Below are 17,051 nucleotides of genomic sequence, written 5' to 3' on the forward strand. Positions count from 1 at the left end.
CATTCCCACATAGAACGCTTCACAATGTAGGCAGGTCAGTTGGTAAATCACGTGGCTGCTTTCACACGTGGCTCTGCCTTTGATCGTGTACACCTTCCGGGTTACAGGACTGGAATAGGTGGTGGTGGGAGGGTGCATGGGACAGGTTTTACACTGGGGGCGGTTACAGGGGTAGGAGCCAGAGGGTAGGGAAGGTGGTTTGGGGATTTCATAGGGATGAACTAAGAGGTTACGAAGGTTAGGTGGACGGCGGAAAGACACTCTTGGTGGAGTGGGGAGGATTTCATGAAGGATGGATCTCATTTCAGGGCAGGATTTGAGGAAGTCGTATCCCTGCTGGAGAGTCACATTCAGAATCTGATCCAGTCCCGGAAAGTATCCTGTCACAAGTGTATTAATATGGTCTTAAAATGGAAAGTCTGTAAACAAGAAGCAAGATGCAAATTTAAAAGCTGCAGCTGTGGAGAAAGACAAGCATGTAGTGAAATGATTTACCAATGATTCAATTTTACCCACAGAAGGTATTCCAAGTGTTTTGGATAAGTACCTATAGAAGGGCAGCATGACGAATGAGACTGCAATAATAATGAAAGATTACTAGAGCACAAAAAGCATGATAAAATTGAAAAACACACCTGAAAATCAGTGGGGAAGTAAGGGAAATGAAACATCAGAACATGGACACAACAGGCAAACCACAGAGAATACAAGATACTGAACATGTGTGAAATGATAGAATGTACCCAGTTCAATACAAGAAGAGAAATGAGCATCATTCAAATAGACCATGAATTTCTAGTTATACCTAATTTATATGTTAATATTATACTGGGGACTGACTGAGAAAATACCGGGAAAAAATAGACTGAGTGGAATATAAAGTGAATTTGGTTCATGGTACAGTTGAATTTAACGAAGAAATTATTAGTAGAGGTGAAACTGTAAAATATGGGTACAATTATGTAGGAATGAGAGCACAAATATTTCTGTGCCTTGTGAAGAAAGAAATAAGTTTAGACAAGGCAGAGAGAGAGAGAGAGAGAGAGAGAGAGAGAGAGAGAGAGAGAGAGAAGAAGAAGAAGAAGAAGAAGAAGAAGAAGAAGAACAGCAGGTATTGTCAGAAAGTCGAACACGATGTGAAGTTATGGGACACAGATATCTTTATTACAGACCATGTGTAAGAAAAATCACATGAAGCATCCCATGAAGTCATTGTAAAAATGTCTAAAGAAGTAATATAGGTTTGTTTGAAGTTGCAGGTATACTACATTAGCTAATACTAGATGTATTCAAAACCAAGGAAAAAGTTTCATTGAAGACTAATGTGAATTTAAAGTTATGTAATTGTTCCTTTAAAACACATGTGTTGGGCCACAGCACCTACAGCTTTCGTTTGCACATTAATAACAATAAGGGGCTTAGTTCCGCAGATTGTCATGTTGAAGGAATGAATTGCCAATCATTCTGGTTCACTATCACTGGTCACTATGCTTTTTTTAAAAAAAAATTTATGGAGAACTCCATCAGTTTTTAATATGTCCCTAGTCCTAACCACACCACCAAATCTGTCTCAATAGCAATGCTTGAGCAGTATTGTAGCCATGCCCAAAAGGTGGTTCTCTGTTCTACCCAGTATATTTGGGCAATTTCAGACAGTATTACAGTTGAACTGCTTTGTTAAATGATCCCTGGTCTCAGATAAAGAGCTTATCCAAGTGAGACATTATTGATTCAACTGTTGAGGCCAGTTAATTAATGATATACCAAACAGAAATATGCATATAATTTTAAGGGCGAAGATAAGTGTTCAAAATGAAAATCGCAATTTTATATGGATTACAGAAAAATGGATCCAATGATAAAATCTGTCTGCTATCTTTGTAATAGCTTATTTTATTAAGCAATGTACAATTTGAAGCACAGCTTTATCTCTTGGAGTCAGCTGGCTGCTTAAAGAGCTGGCTTTTTTTAAGGAGTTCCTTGCGGGCTGGGGGAGTGGCCATGTATGTAAAAAACAGTATTCCATTTGACTCCGTAGATGTATCACAGCACTGCACTGAACAGATATTTGAATGTCGTGCAGGGGCAGTTGAATTTAGTGAAACTAAACTTCTAATTGTCGTCGTCATTTATAAGTCTCCTAACTCTGCTTCAGAGCATTTCTGCTCAAGCTAGAGAGGGTTCTTGGTTCACTTTATAGGAAGTACCAGAAATTAGTTGTGTGTGGTGACTTCAATATTAATTTTGTATACGACTGTGCAAGAACAAGGATGTTAGCAGACCTCCTAAACACATATGATCTCATGTAGATTGTGTTTTTTCCAACCAGGGTGCAAGGGAACAGTAGCACAGCCATAGACAATATTTTTATTCATTCCTCACTACTAGATGAGCATTCTGTTAGTTAAAGGGTGAATGGCCTTTCTGAACATGATGCACAAATTTTAACACTAAAAGGCTTTTGTATTCAAACAAATGTCACATATAATGACAAACTATGTAGGAAAGCTAATCCAATGGCAATAGAGAGTTTTTTAAACCTTGTGAAGGAACAAGAGTCGCAGGATATTTATAGTGCCAATAACGTAGATGACAAATATAACGCTTTCCTTAACACATTCCTCATGCTCTTTGAGAGTTGCCTTCCATTAGAACGTTCTAAATGAGGTACTAGCAGTAAAAGGCAGCCTGGGTGGCTGACTAGTGTGATAAGAATATCATGTAGAACAAAGTGGGAATTATATCAAAATTTTAGAAGTAGTCACAATCAAGCTACAGCAGCCCAGTATTGTAAGGTGTTTAAAAATGTTATTGGGAAGGCAAAGAGTATGTGGTATGCAAACAGAACAGCTAATTCACAAGATAAAATTAAAACCATACAGTCAGTTGTGATGGAAGTATCATACAGTATTTAACAATCATGTTCAGAGCATTGCTGGTGAATTAAATAAAAACTTAAGTTTCTACAGGGAATCATATAACTCTCTTGGAAAATGCGTTTCCGAGATTAATGTCTGAAATAATACTCTGTGATACTGACAAGATGGAGATTGAGTCAATAATTAAATCACTGAAGACTAAGGACTCTCATGGATATGATGGCATGACTAGCAGAATATTAAAGTACTGTGCTGCACATGTTAGCCCTGTACTTGGCCATATTTGTAATTTTTCCTTTAAGAATGGTCAGTTTCCTGAGTGATTAAAGTATTCAGTAGTGAAGCCACTTTATAAAAAGGGAGAAAGGGATAATGTAGACAATTTTAGACCTATTTCTATGCCATCGGTGTTTGCTAAAGTTATTGAAAAGGCTGTGTATTTAAGTATAATTGATCATTTTATATCATACAATTGCTATCAAATGTACAGTTCAGCTTTAACAACTGAAAATGCTATATACTCTTTTCTCCGTGAGGTACTGGATGGATTAAACAAAATGTTTCGAATGCTATGCACATTTTTTGATCTAACTAAGGTGTTTGATTGGGTTGATCACAAAATATTGCTCCAGAAGTTGGACCATTACGGAATATGGGGAGCAGCTCACAATTGGTTCACCTCTTACTTTAACAACAGACAGCAAAATGTCGATCACAGTGATGAGAATGGCTGTGATGTGGGGTCTGGGTGGGGTACGGTCAAATGGGGGGGTGCCCCAGGGATCAGTTTTGGGGCCACTACTGTTCGTTATATATAAATAATATGCCCTCTAGTATTATGGGTAATTCTAAAATATTTCCGTTTGCTGATGACACTAACATGGTAGTAAAGAATGTTATGTGTAACACTGGCTCTGTTTCAAATAGCATGACATAAGTTCATGGCTTGTAGAAAATAAACTAACCCTAAATCACAGTAAGACTCAGTTTTTACAGTTTTTAACACACAATTGAACAAAACCCACTGTTTTAACTTCACAAAATGGACATACGATTAGTGAAACTGAACAGTTCAAATTTCTAGGTGTTCAGATAGATAGTAAAATTCTGTGGAAAGCCCACGTTCAGTATCTTGTTCAAATACTTCATGCTGCCATTTTTACTATTCAAACAATATTTGAAGTAAGTGATTGTTTGACACAAAAATTAGTCTACTTTGCTTATTTTTCATTCACTTATGTCATATGATACATATTTTGGAGTAACACTTGCCATTCTAAATGGATATTTTTGGCTCAGAAACAGGCAGTTCAACAAATAAGTAGTGTAAGCTCGCAAATCTCTTATTGACCCCTGTTCAGTAGTCTGGGTATTTTGACATTGCCCCCCCCCCCCCCCCCCCCCTCTCTCTCTCTTATATATCCCAAGAATTAGCAGCTTTCACTCAGTTAATACTCGGCAGAAATCCAGTTTACATTTGGATCACACTTCCTTAACTTTTGTGCAGATAGGTGTGCAGTATACTGCTGTATCCATTTTCAATAATCTACCATAAGAATTGAAAAATCTTAGCAGTAATCCACATGCTTTCAAATCAAAACTGGAGAGTTTCTTCACAGGTCACTCCTTCTATTCTGTTGAGGAGTTCCTTGAAAAATTAAGCTGACTCTTATGTTATATTGTTGACTGTGTTTATTAAAAACTTATGGCTTGACTTTCTTTCGGTTCATAAACATTTTATTTTATCTGTTATTACTTTTATGTTGTAATTTCATGTACTGACACGTTCCATGACCTTTGAGATTTGCTCCTCAATTTGGTCCTACAGTAAATAAATAAATAAAAATAAAAAAGCTGCACTGTGACATCAATGATATTAATGTGTATCTGCATATGTTGTTTTCTTGCATATGACATCACAGTGACGTTTCTTCCTCTGGAAAGATGGAGTGAAAAACAAAACAGTTTTAAGAGTGCTCTGATATTAGGAAAACAAGTATATTGTGTAAGAAGCTCAGTTAATTTGATAAAAGGCTGGACTGCATCTGTCTTGCTATGTGTTTTGAGTCTGCTTTAGGTGATTTTTTTATTTCATGCTTTAATGTACTACATATGTAGAGATTATGACAAAAACGATCATTTTAGAGATATCAATAGCAGGCTTATTACTGCTCTTCTGTATATGAATGAATGGATGGATGAATGAATGAATGAATGGGGAGTGTGAAAGACAACCTGAGTTTGTGCAAGGCCAGGGTACACACTGAGGCGACTAAAGTCATGGAATACCTCATATTGTGTCAGACCTCCTTTTGCACAGTGTAGTGCAGCAACTCGATGTAGCATGGACTCCACAAGTCATTGGAAGTCCACTGCAAAAATAATGAGCCATGTGAATTGTTCAGCACATTCTTCAAACCAATTATGAATGTTTGTGGCCTGGTGACATGACAATTGTCATCCATAAAAATTTCTTGTTGTTTGGGAACACGATGTTCATGATTTACTGCAAACAGTCCCCAAGTAGCTGAACTCAACCATTTCCACTCAATCATCAGTTCAGTTGGATCAGTGGGCCCAGTCCATTCCATACAAACACAGCCCACACCATTATGGAGCCACCACCAGCTTGCACAGTGCGTTGTTAACAACATAGGTCCATGCCTTTATGGGGTCTGCACCACACACTAATCCTACCACCAGCTCTTACCAACTGTGATCACGACTTATCTGATCAGGCCACAGATTTCAAGTCATCTAGGGTCCTACCAATATGGTCATGAGTGCAGGAGAGACAGTGCAGGCAATGTCATTCTGTTAGCAAAGGCACTCGTGTCAGTCGTTTGTTGCCAAAGCCCATCAACACCAAATTTTGTGACAATGTCCTAATCAATATGTTCGTCATATGACTCACATTTATTTCTGTGGTTATTTCATGCAGGTATTGCTTGTATGTTAGTACTGACAACTCTAAGCAAATGCTGCTGCTCTCAGTCATTTAGTGAAGGCCGTTAATCACTGCGTTGTCTGTGGTGAGAGGTAATGCCTGAAATTTGGTATTCTTGGCTCACTCTTGATGCTGTGGATCTTTGAGTATTGAATTCCCTAACAATTTCCGAAATGAAATGTCCCAGGCATGTAGCTCCAAATAACATTCAGAGTTCAAGCTCTGGTAATTCCCATCGTGCTGCCATAATCATGTCGGAAAGCTTATTACATGTATCACCTGAGCACAAATGACAAATGCACCAAAGCACTGCCCTTTTACACCTTGTGTACACAATACTACCACCACCTGTAGATGTGCACATCGCTACCCCACAACTTTTGTCACCTCAGTGTATCAGATTCCATGCGAATGTGACAAGATAAATATTGGACAAATAATGCATACCAATGAGATCGATGCTGGGAACACCAGAGACACACTCAAATAATGAACCCCAACAAGTTGGTACTCACAGAGCACTGACTGTCAGAGAATCATGTGATGGAATACAAATGTACCATGATTTTAGTGCTGACTTCCAAATATTGAGACAGTGTCATTACAGATGCTATCGAAATTTTCTATCAGGGATAATTAGCAACAGGAATTGTGGCTATAACCTCAGCAAGGCTTGGAAAGCAGCACTGAGTCTAATTAAGAAGATGCTCAGGAAACATAACAATCTGGCAACCAAGGTGGACAGAGCAACTACACTGATGCTACCACAGATGCCGACACAAGTGTATCTGTGATTGCCAACATCCACTCTCGACCATGGACTGTGGGAGGAATAGGTTGTGATGGAAGGGAACATAAATTGGTTGTGCACCCTCAGGGGCTCAGTTTGTCAATGCACCTGATGATGGTAACATATCCGAGTGCTGAAATATTGTGCCAATTGGACACTATGGACCGGCAGTACACCTGTGGACTGTTTGCTGAATGTATGTGGTTTGTGAACTTAGCACAGAAGTCTTCCCTTATAAAAAATTAATGTTATGGTGCACATCGCGAAAATACATCGGCAGGCTTTTTTGAGAATGTGTGACAATGTCACCATTTTCGAGGCTGCATGGGGCCATCCCTCCAGGTAAAACATGTGGGAACAGCCAACTCCTGTAGCCCCCAAAATGCCAAAAATGCCTGAATCAGTACTCTCTTGGGTATAAAATGAGCCTAAAACATACAAAAGGTTAATTTTTGGTAAGTAAAATTATAATTTAAAAATAATAAGTATATTAATGTAAAATATAGAAATATGCATCTCTCTCTCTCTCTCTCTCTCTCTCTCTCTCTCTCTCTGTGTGTGTGTGTGTGTGTGTGTGTGTGTCATCCAGCATGCTCAAGCACATGTCCTCACATTCTGACAGCTCTTCATGACACAATAGGTAGCCATGAGTTAAAAGGCAATGTCTTGTATGAAGCCAAGCTAAAATTATCTTCCTCCATCTGAGGGACTGTATAGAAGTATGCCATATGGATGGATCAGTTAATCATTCTTAAGTTTTTCACTTGCTTACAGCCACTCTCTTTCCCACATACCCATGACTGTTCTTTTCACCAGAGAACTCACATAATGCTACTGAATTCTCAACACAAACCTACTTGGCTGCTGTGTCTACAATATTATTACTGTGAATTCTAAAGTGCCTGCACCCAACAAAATGACACCTGTTAAATCCACTTCTGCAGAGAAAATAGTGCATAATGTTGGTTTGGACAAGATTCTCTACTAGAAATAGTTGCTGCAAGACACACTGAGTGTCTGACGAGATGAAGAAATTATTCATATGACCACATTTAATCCGCTTGAGAACCATGAAGACTGAATATAACTCAGCATCAATGATGCTGGTAGAAGATTCATGTCTGGGAAATCAACTGAACAGCCAGTTAGTCCCCATAAAGCCAACTGTGTACATCACTATGTCATTACAGTGCTCATTTAAAACACTAATAATAATTATTATTATTACTTATTTGCTATTTTCTTTTAGTCTGTCATCTATATAAAATGACAGACCAAATGTTAAACATTATTTGGTAAGAATATAGCACATAATATTTAACATAATTTCACAAGTGTTCGTAAAAACTAAGCATTATGCTGTTTAAGTGAGGAAAACATCTACACAGAATATCTACATAAAAATTAATAATAATACTAAAAAAATTAAAAAATAAAAAAGTCTACATATTACCATTTGGCCATCTGGCGTACAGATATCCGTTCATCTGGAATACATAAGGCACACACTACTGGTCTATTAGACTATGCAGCATTGGTGATTACAAATTTTGTATTTTATAATTACGGACTACACTACTATACAACACTACACTACACAGCACTACGCTACACTACACTACGCTACACTACACTACACAAACTACACTACATTAAACTACTATACTTGGTATCAGAAGCAAACTGGATTTCTCATTGTCTGGATGGTTAGCCCCCACTGCTCTGAAATGCAACTCAGGATTCACAGGAGCTGCGCTGCTGTGCCAGCGAAGTTGTAGAGATTGGGAGATGGTTGTCAGCGTCTCAGGAAATCCTTCCTGGTCCTCCATGAGGCTCATCTCCTGACTGCTTCCAGAAGGTGGGTGTAGGTGGATGTTCTGCCATGGCACGCCTCGTTATCATGATGTATAGCCTCTTGCCTGTCTCTCGACCATGTAGGCTTGTAGTTCATAAGCTGATAACTTAGCTATTAGTGAATTCAGTTTATGCCACATTTCCTCATTCCTTGTTATAAACCGTTGCATTTTCAAATGTGTTCCTGTCCTAGTCTGTAACACCTTGTCTAATGGCACATTCCCAGATAAGGTGATCTGTGGTGTCGACTGCTCTACATTTACACTGGTGTCCAAAATTAAAGTAACAAATGGAAAGTTTGCAAGGTTGCATTTATTTTGCCACAAAAACAGTATGAACAGGTCATAGTAAAGTAGAAATAATGTAAATAATACAAAACGTAAACAACTGCAACATGCATAATGATACACAAAACTGTCCTTTCTTTTTTCCACCTTGATGGATTTGCACACACACTTCCACAACTTGTTAATGTGGTCAGTATAGGGTATGAGTGCTTCTGGCAACAAAATAGGCCTGATGGCAGGGAATGCTGTAAATGATGTCATCAATCTCACATCGACGTCAAAACACCCATTGTTCCTGCAGAGCTTCTCACTAAGCTTGGAGAGGGGTTGGTGGATGCTGACGTGATGCAACACGTCTCCCAAGTGCATCCCAGGCATGCTCTATGGGATTCAAGTCAGGAGAGCGTGCAAGCCATGCCATGTGTGCAATATCTTCCAATTCCAAGAGAACATCAAAAATCCGTGCTCTATGAGACTGATCATTATCATCCATCAATACAAAGTCTGGGGCCACAGCACCTTGCAGCAACCGCACATGAGGTCCCAATATCTCGGCATGAAACCTGACAGCAGTTAGACCTTGCTGATTCACCCATACAATTTCATGAACAGGTGTTCGTGTGGTCAACAGATTCCCTGACCACAGCATTAGGGATCCTCCTTGATACTGCTCGCTTTCCACAATGTTTGGATCCGAAAATTGTGTTCCACGTTCCCTCCAGATGCAGATCTATCGAGAATCACTCTCCAGACCAAATCGGGACTCACTGTGAAAGTACATTAGCCTACTGTTCAACTGTCCAGGAGGCATGTTGTTGACTGCATTCTAGATATTACCTTATGTGAAGATGCGTCAGAGGTACACGTACAGCAGATCTCCAACAATAAAGGTCACTCTACTGAAGCCTTCTGTACCCGTTTGCCTTCATACAACATGTCCAGTGGATGCAGTGAGATCAGATGCCAGTTGCTGTGCAATACTAAGGCAGTTCCATCGTGCCCTTACAGCCAAATAACTGTTGTCAATTTCTGACGTCCCACGTGGTTGGCCCTGCTCTGGTATTCAGCATACAGTTTTGGGCTCTCTAAACTGTTGACACATCCAAAAAAACAAAAGAATGATTCACATTAAGCTATCAGACCACATCAGTTTGTGACTGCTCTGCTTCGATTCTTCTTATGGCCCTGCACTGCAGAGAATCTGGTAAGCGTCTTCTCTGTGCCATACTGCACCGTCTGCGGCTGTGTACACAGCGATTGTGGAAGTGGAACTACCCGACAAACACTACCCCGTTTGACAGAACCCTGATGTTACCATTGGCATAGTTGTCTGTTTACCGGAATGCCATCTTCCGTGCAAAAGATGATCGTATAAACATCTGTTGACAGTTTGTATGATTATATTGTAAATTAGCGAAAGGGAAATAGCAGTTTGTTGCTTTAATTTTGGACAACAGTGTACCAATATCTGTGGTGTGGTGTTGTATTTTTAGTAAGTAGCTGGGATACTGACAATGTTCAGACAGGTAGTGTACAGATACCTTGGTCGGAAGGAAGTATGTCATTCTTTTTCTTTCTTGTATGTTAGAAAGGAGCTGGTAGGTTGTCCTCCCTGTTTCTGTCCTGTACCAGATTTCTTGCCATTCTCAATCAATGCATGCCTTTTTTTTTTCCTTACTCATTATAGTTCTTGTGCCCAGTATCTCCTTTACCTTGTCATATTCACACTTTTTGAGGCACTATTGTGCACCTCTTTCCTGCTGCTAGGTCTAGAGGTAGCAAGCCTAATACCATCAGCAGCACCTCAGTGTTGTTCTACATGTGCCTGTCAGATGCCAGAGAACACTTCTCTGTGCTTACCAAAAAGACTGTGCTGTTTTTACCTTTCTGGCTCTATGAGCCCAAGCTCCTAACAGCAAGTAAGATTGTGTTGTGGTACTTTTTATTGCACTTTGTGGCAGATGAAAACTTCTTTAGCCAATTGTTGCTACTATATTTTGGATTTTAATGCCTCTCTGGTACATGATTTCTATATGTGCATGAAAGTTTTGCTTTTCATCAATATTAATTCCAAGATAGCAATACACTTATTTTCTTTTCATAGGTTGGTAATTTATTCAGACTGTGGGATTTCTCATTCTTGATAATGTTCCTTTTAGTAACATAAACTGTACTGTGCACTGCTATCATTAGCTTGTTTTCTACGCACCAGCTGCTTAGCTGTCAAGAACTACCCACCTGTTTTCCTCTAATAAATTAAACACAAAGTAATATGAGCTTATACATGAAATCTAACGTATTCAACTATATCTACACAGGTAACTTAAAATTTTATCCTGGGTCTCTGTATCAGCTGAGGTGACTGCTTGCTCCAACACTGGGCACTTGTTGTTCCCTGTTACAAGTTGTTTTGGCCACATCCCTAATAGCTTTATGACTTGTGGGCAGTTCTAGAATACTCACTCTGCCAGACTGTGAGCAATGATGATGGACACTGAAGCCTCTTTGACAAATTTTCTTTTAATGGTGTGCTGTAACATTAGCAGCTGCTATACTATAGTGTGTGGTTGCTAACTAGCTTTGGCACAAAGGCTACAAATAGGGCTTGTTCTGAAAGCTCCCCTTGCCAGTCTGATAAATAAAAATTGTGGGAGTGCTGACTAATATAAACATTTTAGGCAAATTTACTTTTGGCTGAATCATGAATGGTACACTCACACTCTAGACAGGACCATGTGAACGCTTTCTAAAATTGCTGTAGACAAGACCTGTCTGTATACCATGCCTTTCCACAGATTCACTTTGAAACATCTAGAGCTTTAAGGGCTCCTATTCTAGTATTCCACAAATATAGCCATGTGAGCCTTTGATCAAATATGAGATGATGATTAAAATGGAAAATGGTGCTTTTAAAATGCAGTTCCAGTTCACTAATATTGTGTAATTGATTATCTCTGGATAAAAGATAGGAGGAGGAGTAGTAAATAATCTAATCAACAGCACAGTGAAGTCTTTACTGGTCTCTTCACCATGCCAGTTATGCTTTTTGTAACCATGGAGAGGAGGGTAAAACTTAAAACGCTGCCTGAAGGGCCACCAATTTCCTGTGCAAAACTGTCTGAGAGCACGTCTCCTATTCAATGACTGCTCTGTAAGGAAAGATTTTAATAAAATCGGCAACCTTCCATGGAGGACCTAGTTGTGAAGTTGTCTGAGTATGTTGTGGTCCCACATATTAAGAGTCAAAGAGAACAGACTTATTGCTTGTTCAGCCACGAAGGATCCCACAGTCCTCAAGTCATATAATGGGCTTCTTTGCAGCGTGACAAGTGTCCACATGGGCAGTGTGACGTTATCTGGAGCAGCATGGATGATCAGCAGAGTGGTTATTGTTGTGACTTCCCTCGACACAGCAGCAGAAAGAGGCATGCCGACAGTTGTGCGCTGAATAATACAGTCTTTACAGAGCAGTTCCAGTTCTGTGTACAGCATCATGTTGGATATATCCATGAGTGGAGGCTCCGAGGAGACTGAACATTGCCAGATTGGATTTGTCATTGTAATAACAGGCCTAACACCTTCTGCAGTGGTATGTGGTGCCAACGTGTACATAACATGATCACCTCTGGTTCACTTAAATAGTAATTTGGAGATTAAATATTATATCTATGATGTTTTAAAGTCCATGGCTGTGGCCTACTTATGATGTCTCTGTGACATTATCCTTCAATGAGATAATGCTAGATTGTGGGTTGCACATGCTCTCCTGACCTACCTCAATACGGAGGATATTTGACTGTTGTCGTCGCCAGCAAATTCTCCAGATCTCTCACCCATTGAAAATATCTCATCGTGGGTTGCCAAAAGACTGGCACACAACCATTCATCAGTACAACTGATGACCTCTAGCATAGAGTTGAAGCAACACGGAATGACATACTCGTACCTGTCATCCAAGCTCAGTTTTAACGGAGGCCCATCCAGGTTAGAGCCATTGCTGCCGACAGGGGATGCAGCTCTTCATACAAAGTGTTCCACCCTGTATACCCCTATATCACCCAAAATTTTAATCATTCATGCTTCCTACTAAACTGCATACATACAAAATGTAAACTTTTGTTATTTGCTATTCTCCCGTGTATTGCAGTTTTAATGGACAATAGTATAGCTGATAATCCTTCCACAACCATCATGTTATCAGGTGGAATTATTTTTATACCAGGTCTAATAAGGAGAAAATGATTTTAATTAACTTATCATTAAGAATATTTGATGTTAAATGAATTGAACAGTATATTTACCATCTCATATTTGTTGAATTCATTATGATGGAAAACATTTCTTTCCAGTTTTTTACAAAAAACAATCTCAACATGCACATTAAATGACCATAAGTAATTGAACTGCCACTGGTGTACCAAAGTTAGTTCCCACTCCATCATTTCACCCACAAAAGATTTCTTGAGCTACTAGATCAGTCTTTAAAAAAATATTTAATTTTAAAAACAGTTTGAGAACGTGGTCTTTCACCAAAGTATACCACTCATCTTAGTACTGGAATAAATAACAATAAAGACAACTTCCACTAACGGAAAACATCAAACTGCAAAGTTCAGCCCCTTTAGCAACACACAGTTTCATTAGTGAGAGAAATAATTGAATTTTACTGAACAAACCTTTCATGGGTGATAAGTTACCTTCTGTATATATGGTTCTCGGGCGAGACATCGGATGTCATAGTGAAAACTCCACAATATTTCATCAGCACAACTGGCCGACATCTTCAGATGTGACGAACACACTGCTAAGGCATGACTAGAGCCCCCTATTTATGCCAGTCTTAGGCAGGAAGTGCGCATGCGTGGAAGGCGCCAAATTCGATGGCCAATAGCGACAATATCAACCAATAGTTGGAAGGACAGCAACGACACCTACAAGATGAAGAACCAAAGACTTCGGCGCACACGCGGAGGCTACCGCTGCTGCTCTGCACTGCCATCGGCTGCCCCAGCAACCTCTGTCGGAAGCCGCGAGCAAAAGTGCACGTCCACGTAAGACGCGTGACTATCCTCCCGTTGTCAACAGAATATTTATGTTGCTGCGAATCGTCATCCGTTGTATGACCAATAGTACTCCTCTCTGCTCGATGCGACTATAATATGGCCACTGCTGGATACCAAGCTGTACTGAGCTGAAAGCCCATGTGTCTGTTTTACAAGATTCATTGAGCTACGTATTTCCAGTGCTTCCTTAATAACACTGTCCCAGTACGAACTCGTCAATGCAAGAATTTTGGTGTGTAGATAATTAATAGAATGGCCTGTACTGAGACAATGCTCGGCCACTGCAGACTACTCTGGTTGCTTCAGGTGAGTGTAGTGTCTGTGTTCAGTACATCTCTCTTCTACAGTGCGACAAGTTTGTCCGATGTACGACATGCCGCAGCTACAAGGAATCTCGTTAACACCGGGTCTTCTTAGGCCAAGGCTGTCCTTAGATGAGCCCAAGAGAGCTCGTGAGCTTTTGCCGGCGGACGAAAGACACATTTAACTTTATGCCTCTTCAATAATTTTCCTATTTTTGAAGAGACACCGCTGACGTATGGCAAGATGACCATTCCCCTTTGTTCTTCGCCTTCTTCCAGTTCCTCACGTTGGGTAACCCGCTTCGGGTGTAAGGCACAGTGAATCTCCCGTTTGGAATATCCATTTTGTTGGAAAGTGCTACACAGATGGAGTAGCTCATTAGATGAGCTGTCTGAGTCTGATATGGCTCGTGCTCTGTGAACCAACGTCCTGAGTACGCCACTTCGTTGCGAAGGACGGTGACAACTGGTGGCCTGTAACTATACGTCCGTGTGTGTTGGTGACCTAATGTGCCATCTTCTTTTCTCCGTACCAACACATCCAGGAATGCAAGTATGCCGTTTTTCTCCATCTCCATAGTGAACTTGATGTTGGGATGAAGTGAGTTAAGATGCTCAAGAAATACGTTCAGCGATGCAGTGAGGCCAGATAACAAAGGTGTTGTCCACATATCGCCAAAAACATGTAGGTTTCAAATCCGATGACTGGCGTGCTCTCTCCTCGAAGTCTTCCATAAAAAGATTAGCCGCAATGGGTTACAAGGAACTACCCATTGCGATGGCGTCAGTCTGTTCAAAGTATTGTCCATCGAATAAAAAGTACATCGAGGTGACCACATGTTGGAATAAGTCTAAAAGTTCCCCATCCAGGTTCTCGCTAATGAGCAACGATTCCTGCAATGGTACTTGAGTAAAAAGTGAGACTATGTCAAAACTTACTAGTATATCTGATGGTGCTAGTCGCAAGTTCTTTAGCTGATGAATAAAGTCTTGCGAGTTACAGATATGGTGGTCACACTTTCCTACTAAAGGGCTCAGTTGCGCTGCCAGATGTTTCGTGAGATTATACGTCGGTGCCCCAATATTACTCACAATAGGCCGCAGTGGCACATTGTCCTTGAGAATTTTGGGCAATCCATATAGCCTGGGAGGTACGGGCTCCTGTGTACATAGTCTCTTAGCAACCACATTGGAGATCGTGCTGTTCTTCTGCAAAGAGGTCAGTGGTTCGGTTCCTACGAGAAGATCCTGATATTGTGATTTTACCAATGGATAAGGGAAATGCGACTGTTAGCCTCTCCACGTCAATGTATCTGAGCAAGATCCACCAGCTTTTGAACGACGGCAAACTTGCATTCCTGGATGTGTTGGTACGGAGAAAAGAAGATGGCACATTAGGTCACGCAGTGTACCGTAAACCAACACACACGGACGTATAGTTACAGGCCACCAGTTGTCACCGTCCTTCGCAACGAAGTGGCGTACTCAGGACGTTGGTTCACAGAGCACGAGCCATATCAGACTCAGACAGCTCATCTAATGAGCTACTCCATCTGTGTAGCACTTTCCAACAAAATGGATATTCCAAACGGGAGATTCACCGTGCCTTACACCCGAAGCGGGTTACCCAACGTGAGGAACTGGAAGAAGGCGAAGAACAAAGGGGAATGGTCATCTTGCCATACGTCAGCGGTGTCTCTTCAAAAATAGGAAAATTAATGAAGAGGCATAAAGTTAAATGTGTCTTTCATCCGCCGGCAAAAGCTCACGAGCTCTCTTGGGCTCATCTAAGGACAGCCTTGGCCTAAGAAGACCCGGTGTTAACGAGATTCCTTGTAGCTGTGGCATGTCGTACATCGGACAAACTTGTCGCACTGTAGAAGAGAGATGTACTGAGCACAGACACTACACTCACCTGAAGCAACCAGAGTAGTCTGCAGTGGCCGAGCATTGTCTCAGTACAGGCCATTCTATTAATTATCAACACACCAAAATTCTCGCATTGACGAGTTCGTACTGGGACAGTGTTATTAAGGAAGCACTGGAAATACGTAGCTCAATGAATCTTGTAAAACAGACACATGGGCTTTCAGCTCAGTACAGCTTGGAATCCAGCAGTGGCCATATTGAAGTCGCATCAAGCAGAAAGGGGTACTATTGGTCATACGACAGATGACGATTCGCCAGCAACATAAATATTCTGTTGACAACGGGAGGATAGTCACGTGCCTTACATGGACGCGCATTTTGCTTGCGGCTTCTGACAGAGGCGCTGGGGCGGCCAATGGCAGCGCAGAGCAGTAGCAGTAGCCTCTGCGCGTGTGCCGAAGTCTTTGGTTCTTCATCTTGTAGGTGTTGTAGCTGTCCTTCCAGCTATCGGTTGATATTGTCACTATTGGCCATCGAATTTGGCGCCTTCCACAGATGCGCACTTCCTGCCTAAGACTGGCATAAATAGGGGGCTCTAGTCATGCCTTAGCAGTGTGTTCGTCATTAAGATGTCAGCCAGTTGCGCTGATGAAATATTGTGGAGTTTTCACTATGACATCCAACGTCTCGCCCGAGAACCATACATACAACATGTCCGTCGGGAAAGCCTCAAGCAACACAAGTTACCTTCTCATTAAACAAATTATGCTGCTGTATGTCATGTCACTGATGTTCCTTGCTCTTTTTCCTAACTATCCTGATCATCTGTCCAACATGAGTCATCCACACTAAGTGGGCCAATGATCCCCACCTGACCCTCTTCTTTCTGAATGTAATTTTGTACAGATGCTCCTTACAGACGAAAAAATAAACTGTGCAAAATTTGATCTCAATGTACAAAAGTTCAAGATTCAATAGGGAGCTGCAAAATACCATACAAGCTTTACTACAGTTTTTGCCGTATTTAGGATGAATTAAAATTGCAACTAGTAGAAATCCA

The 17,051-nt window shown here is 40.7% G+C and overlaps 1 protein-coding gene across 3 annotated transcripts in view; it reads right to left on the reverse strand.

Annotated features, from left to right (window-relative positions):
• Nucleotides 1-17,051, reverse strand: part of LOC126183524 (WD and tetratricopeptide repeats protein 1-like) — a 207,148-nt gene that overhangs the window by 10,555 nt on the left and 179,542 nt on the right. The window contains exon 15 of one of the 3 annotated variants that reach the window (XM_049925585.1): nucleotides 12,704-12,806. The exons of the other annotated variants lie outside the window; for them this stretch is intronic. Within the exon in view, the coding sequence (XP_049781542.1) occupies nucleotides 12,723-12,806 (84 nt within the window). The 3' untranslated portion in view covers nucleotides 12,704-12,722. The remainder of the gene's footprint in view (nucleotides 1-12,703; nucleotides 12,807-17,051) is intronic. 3 annotated transcript variants of the gene reach the window in all.

The sequence above is a fragment of the Schistocerca cancellata genome, chromosome 4, assembly GCF_023864275.1.
Source record: "Schistocerca cancellata isolate TAMUIC-IGC-003103 chromosome 4, iqSchCanc2.1, whole genome shotgun sequence".
NCBI classification, from domain to species: domain Eukaryota; kingdom Metazoa; phylum Arthropoda; class Insecta; order Orthoptera; family Acrididae; genus Schistocerca; species Schistocerca cancellata.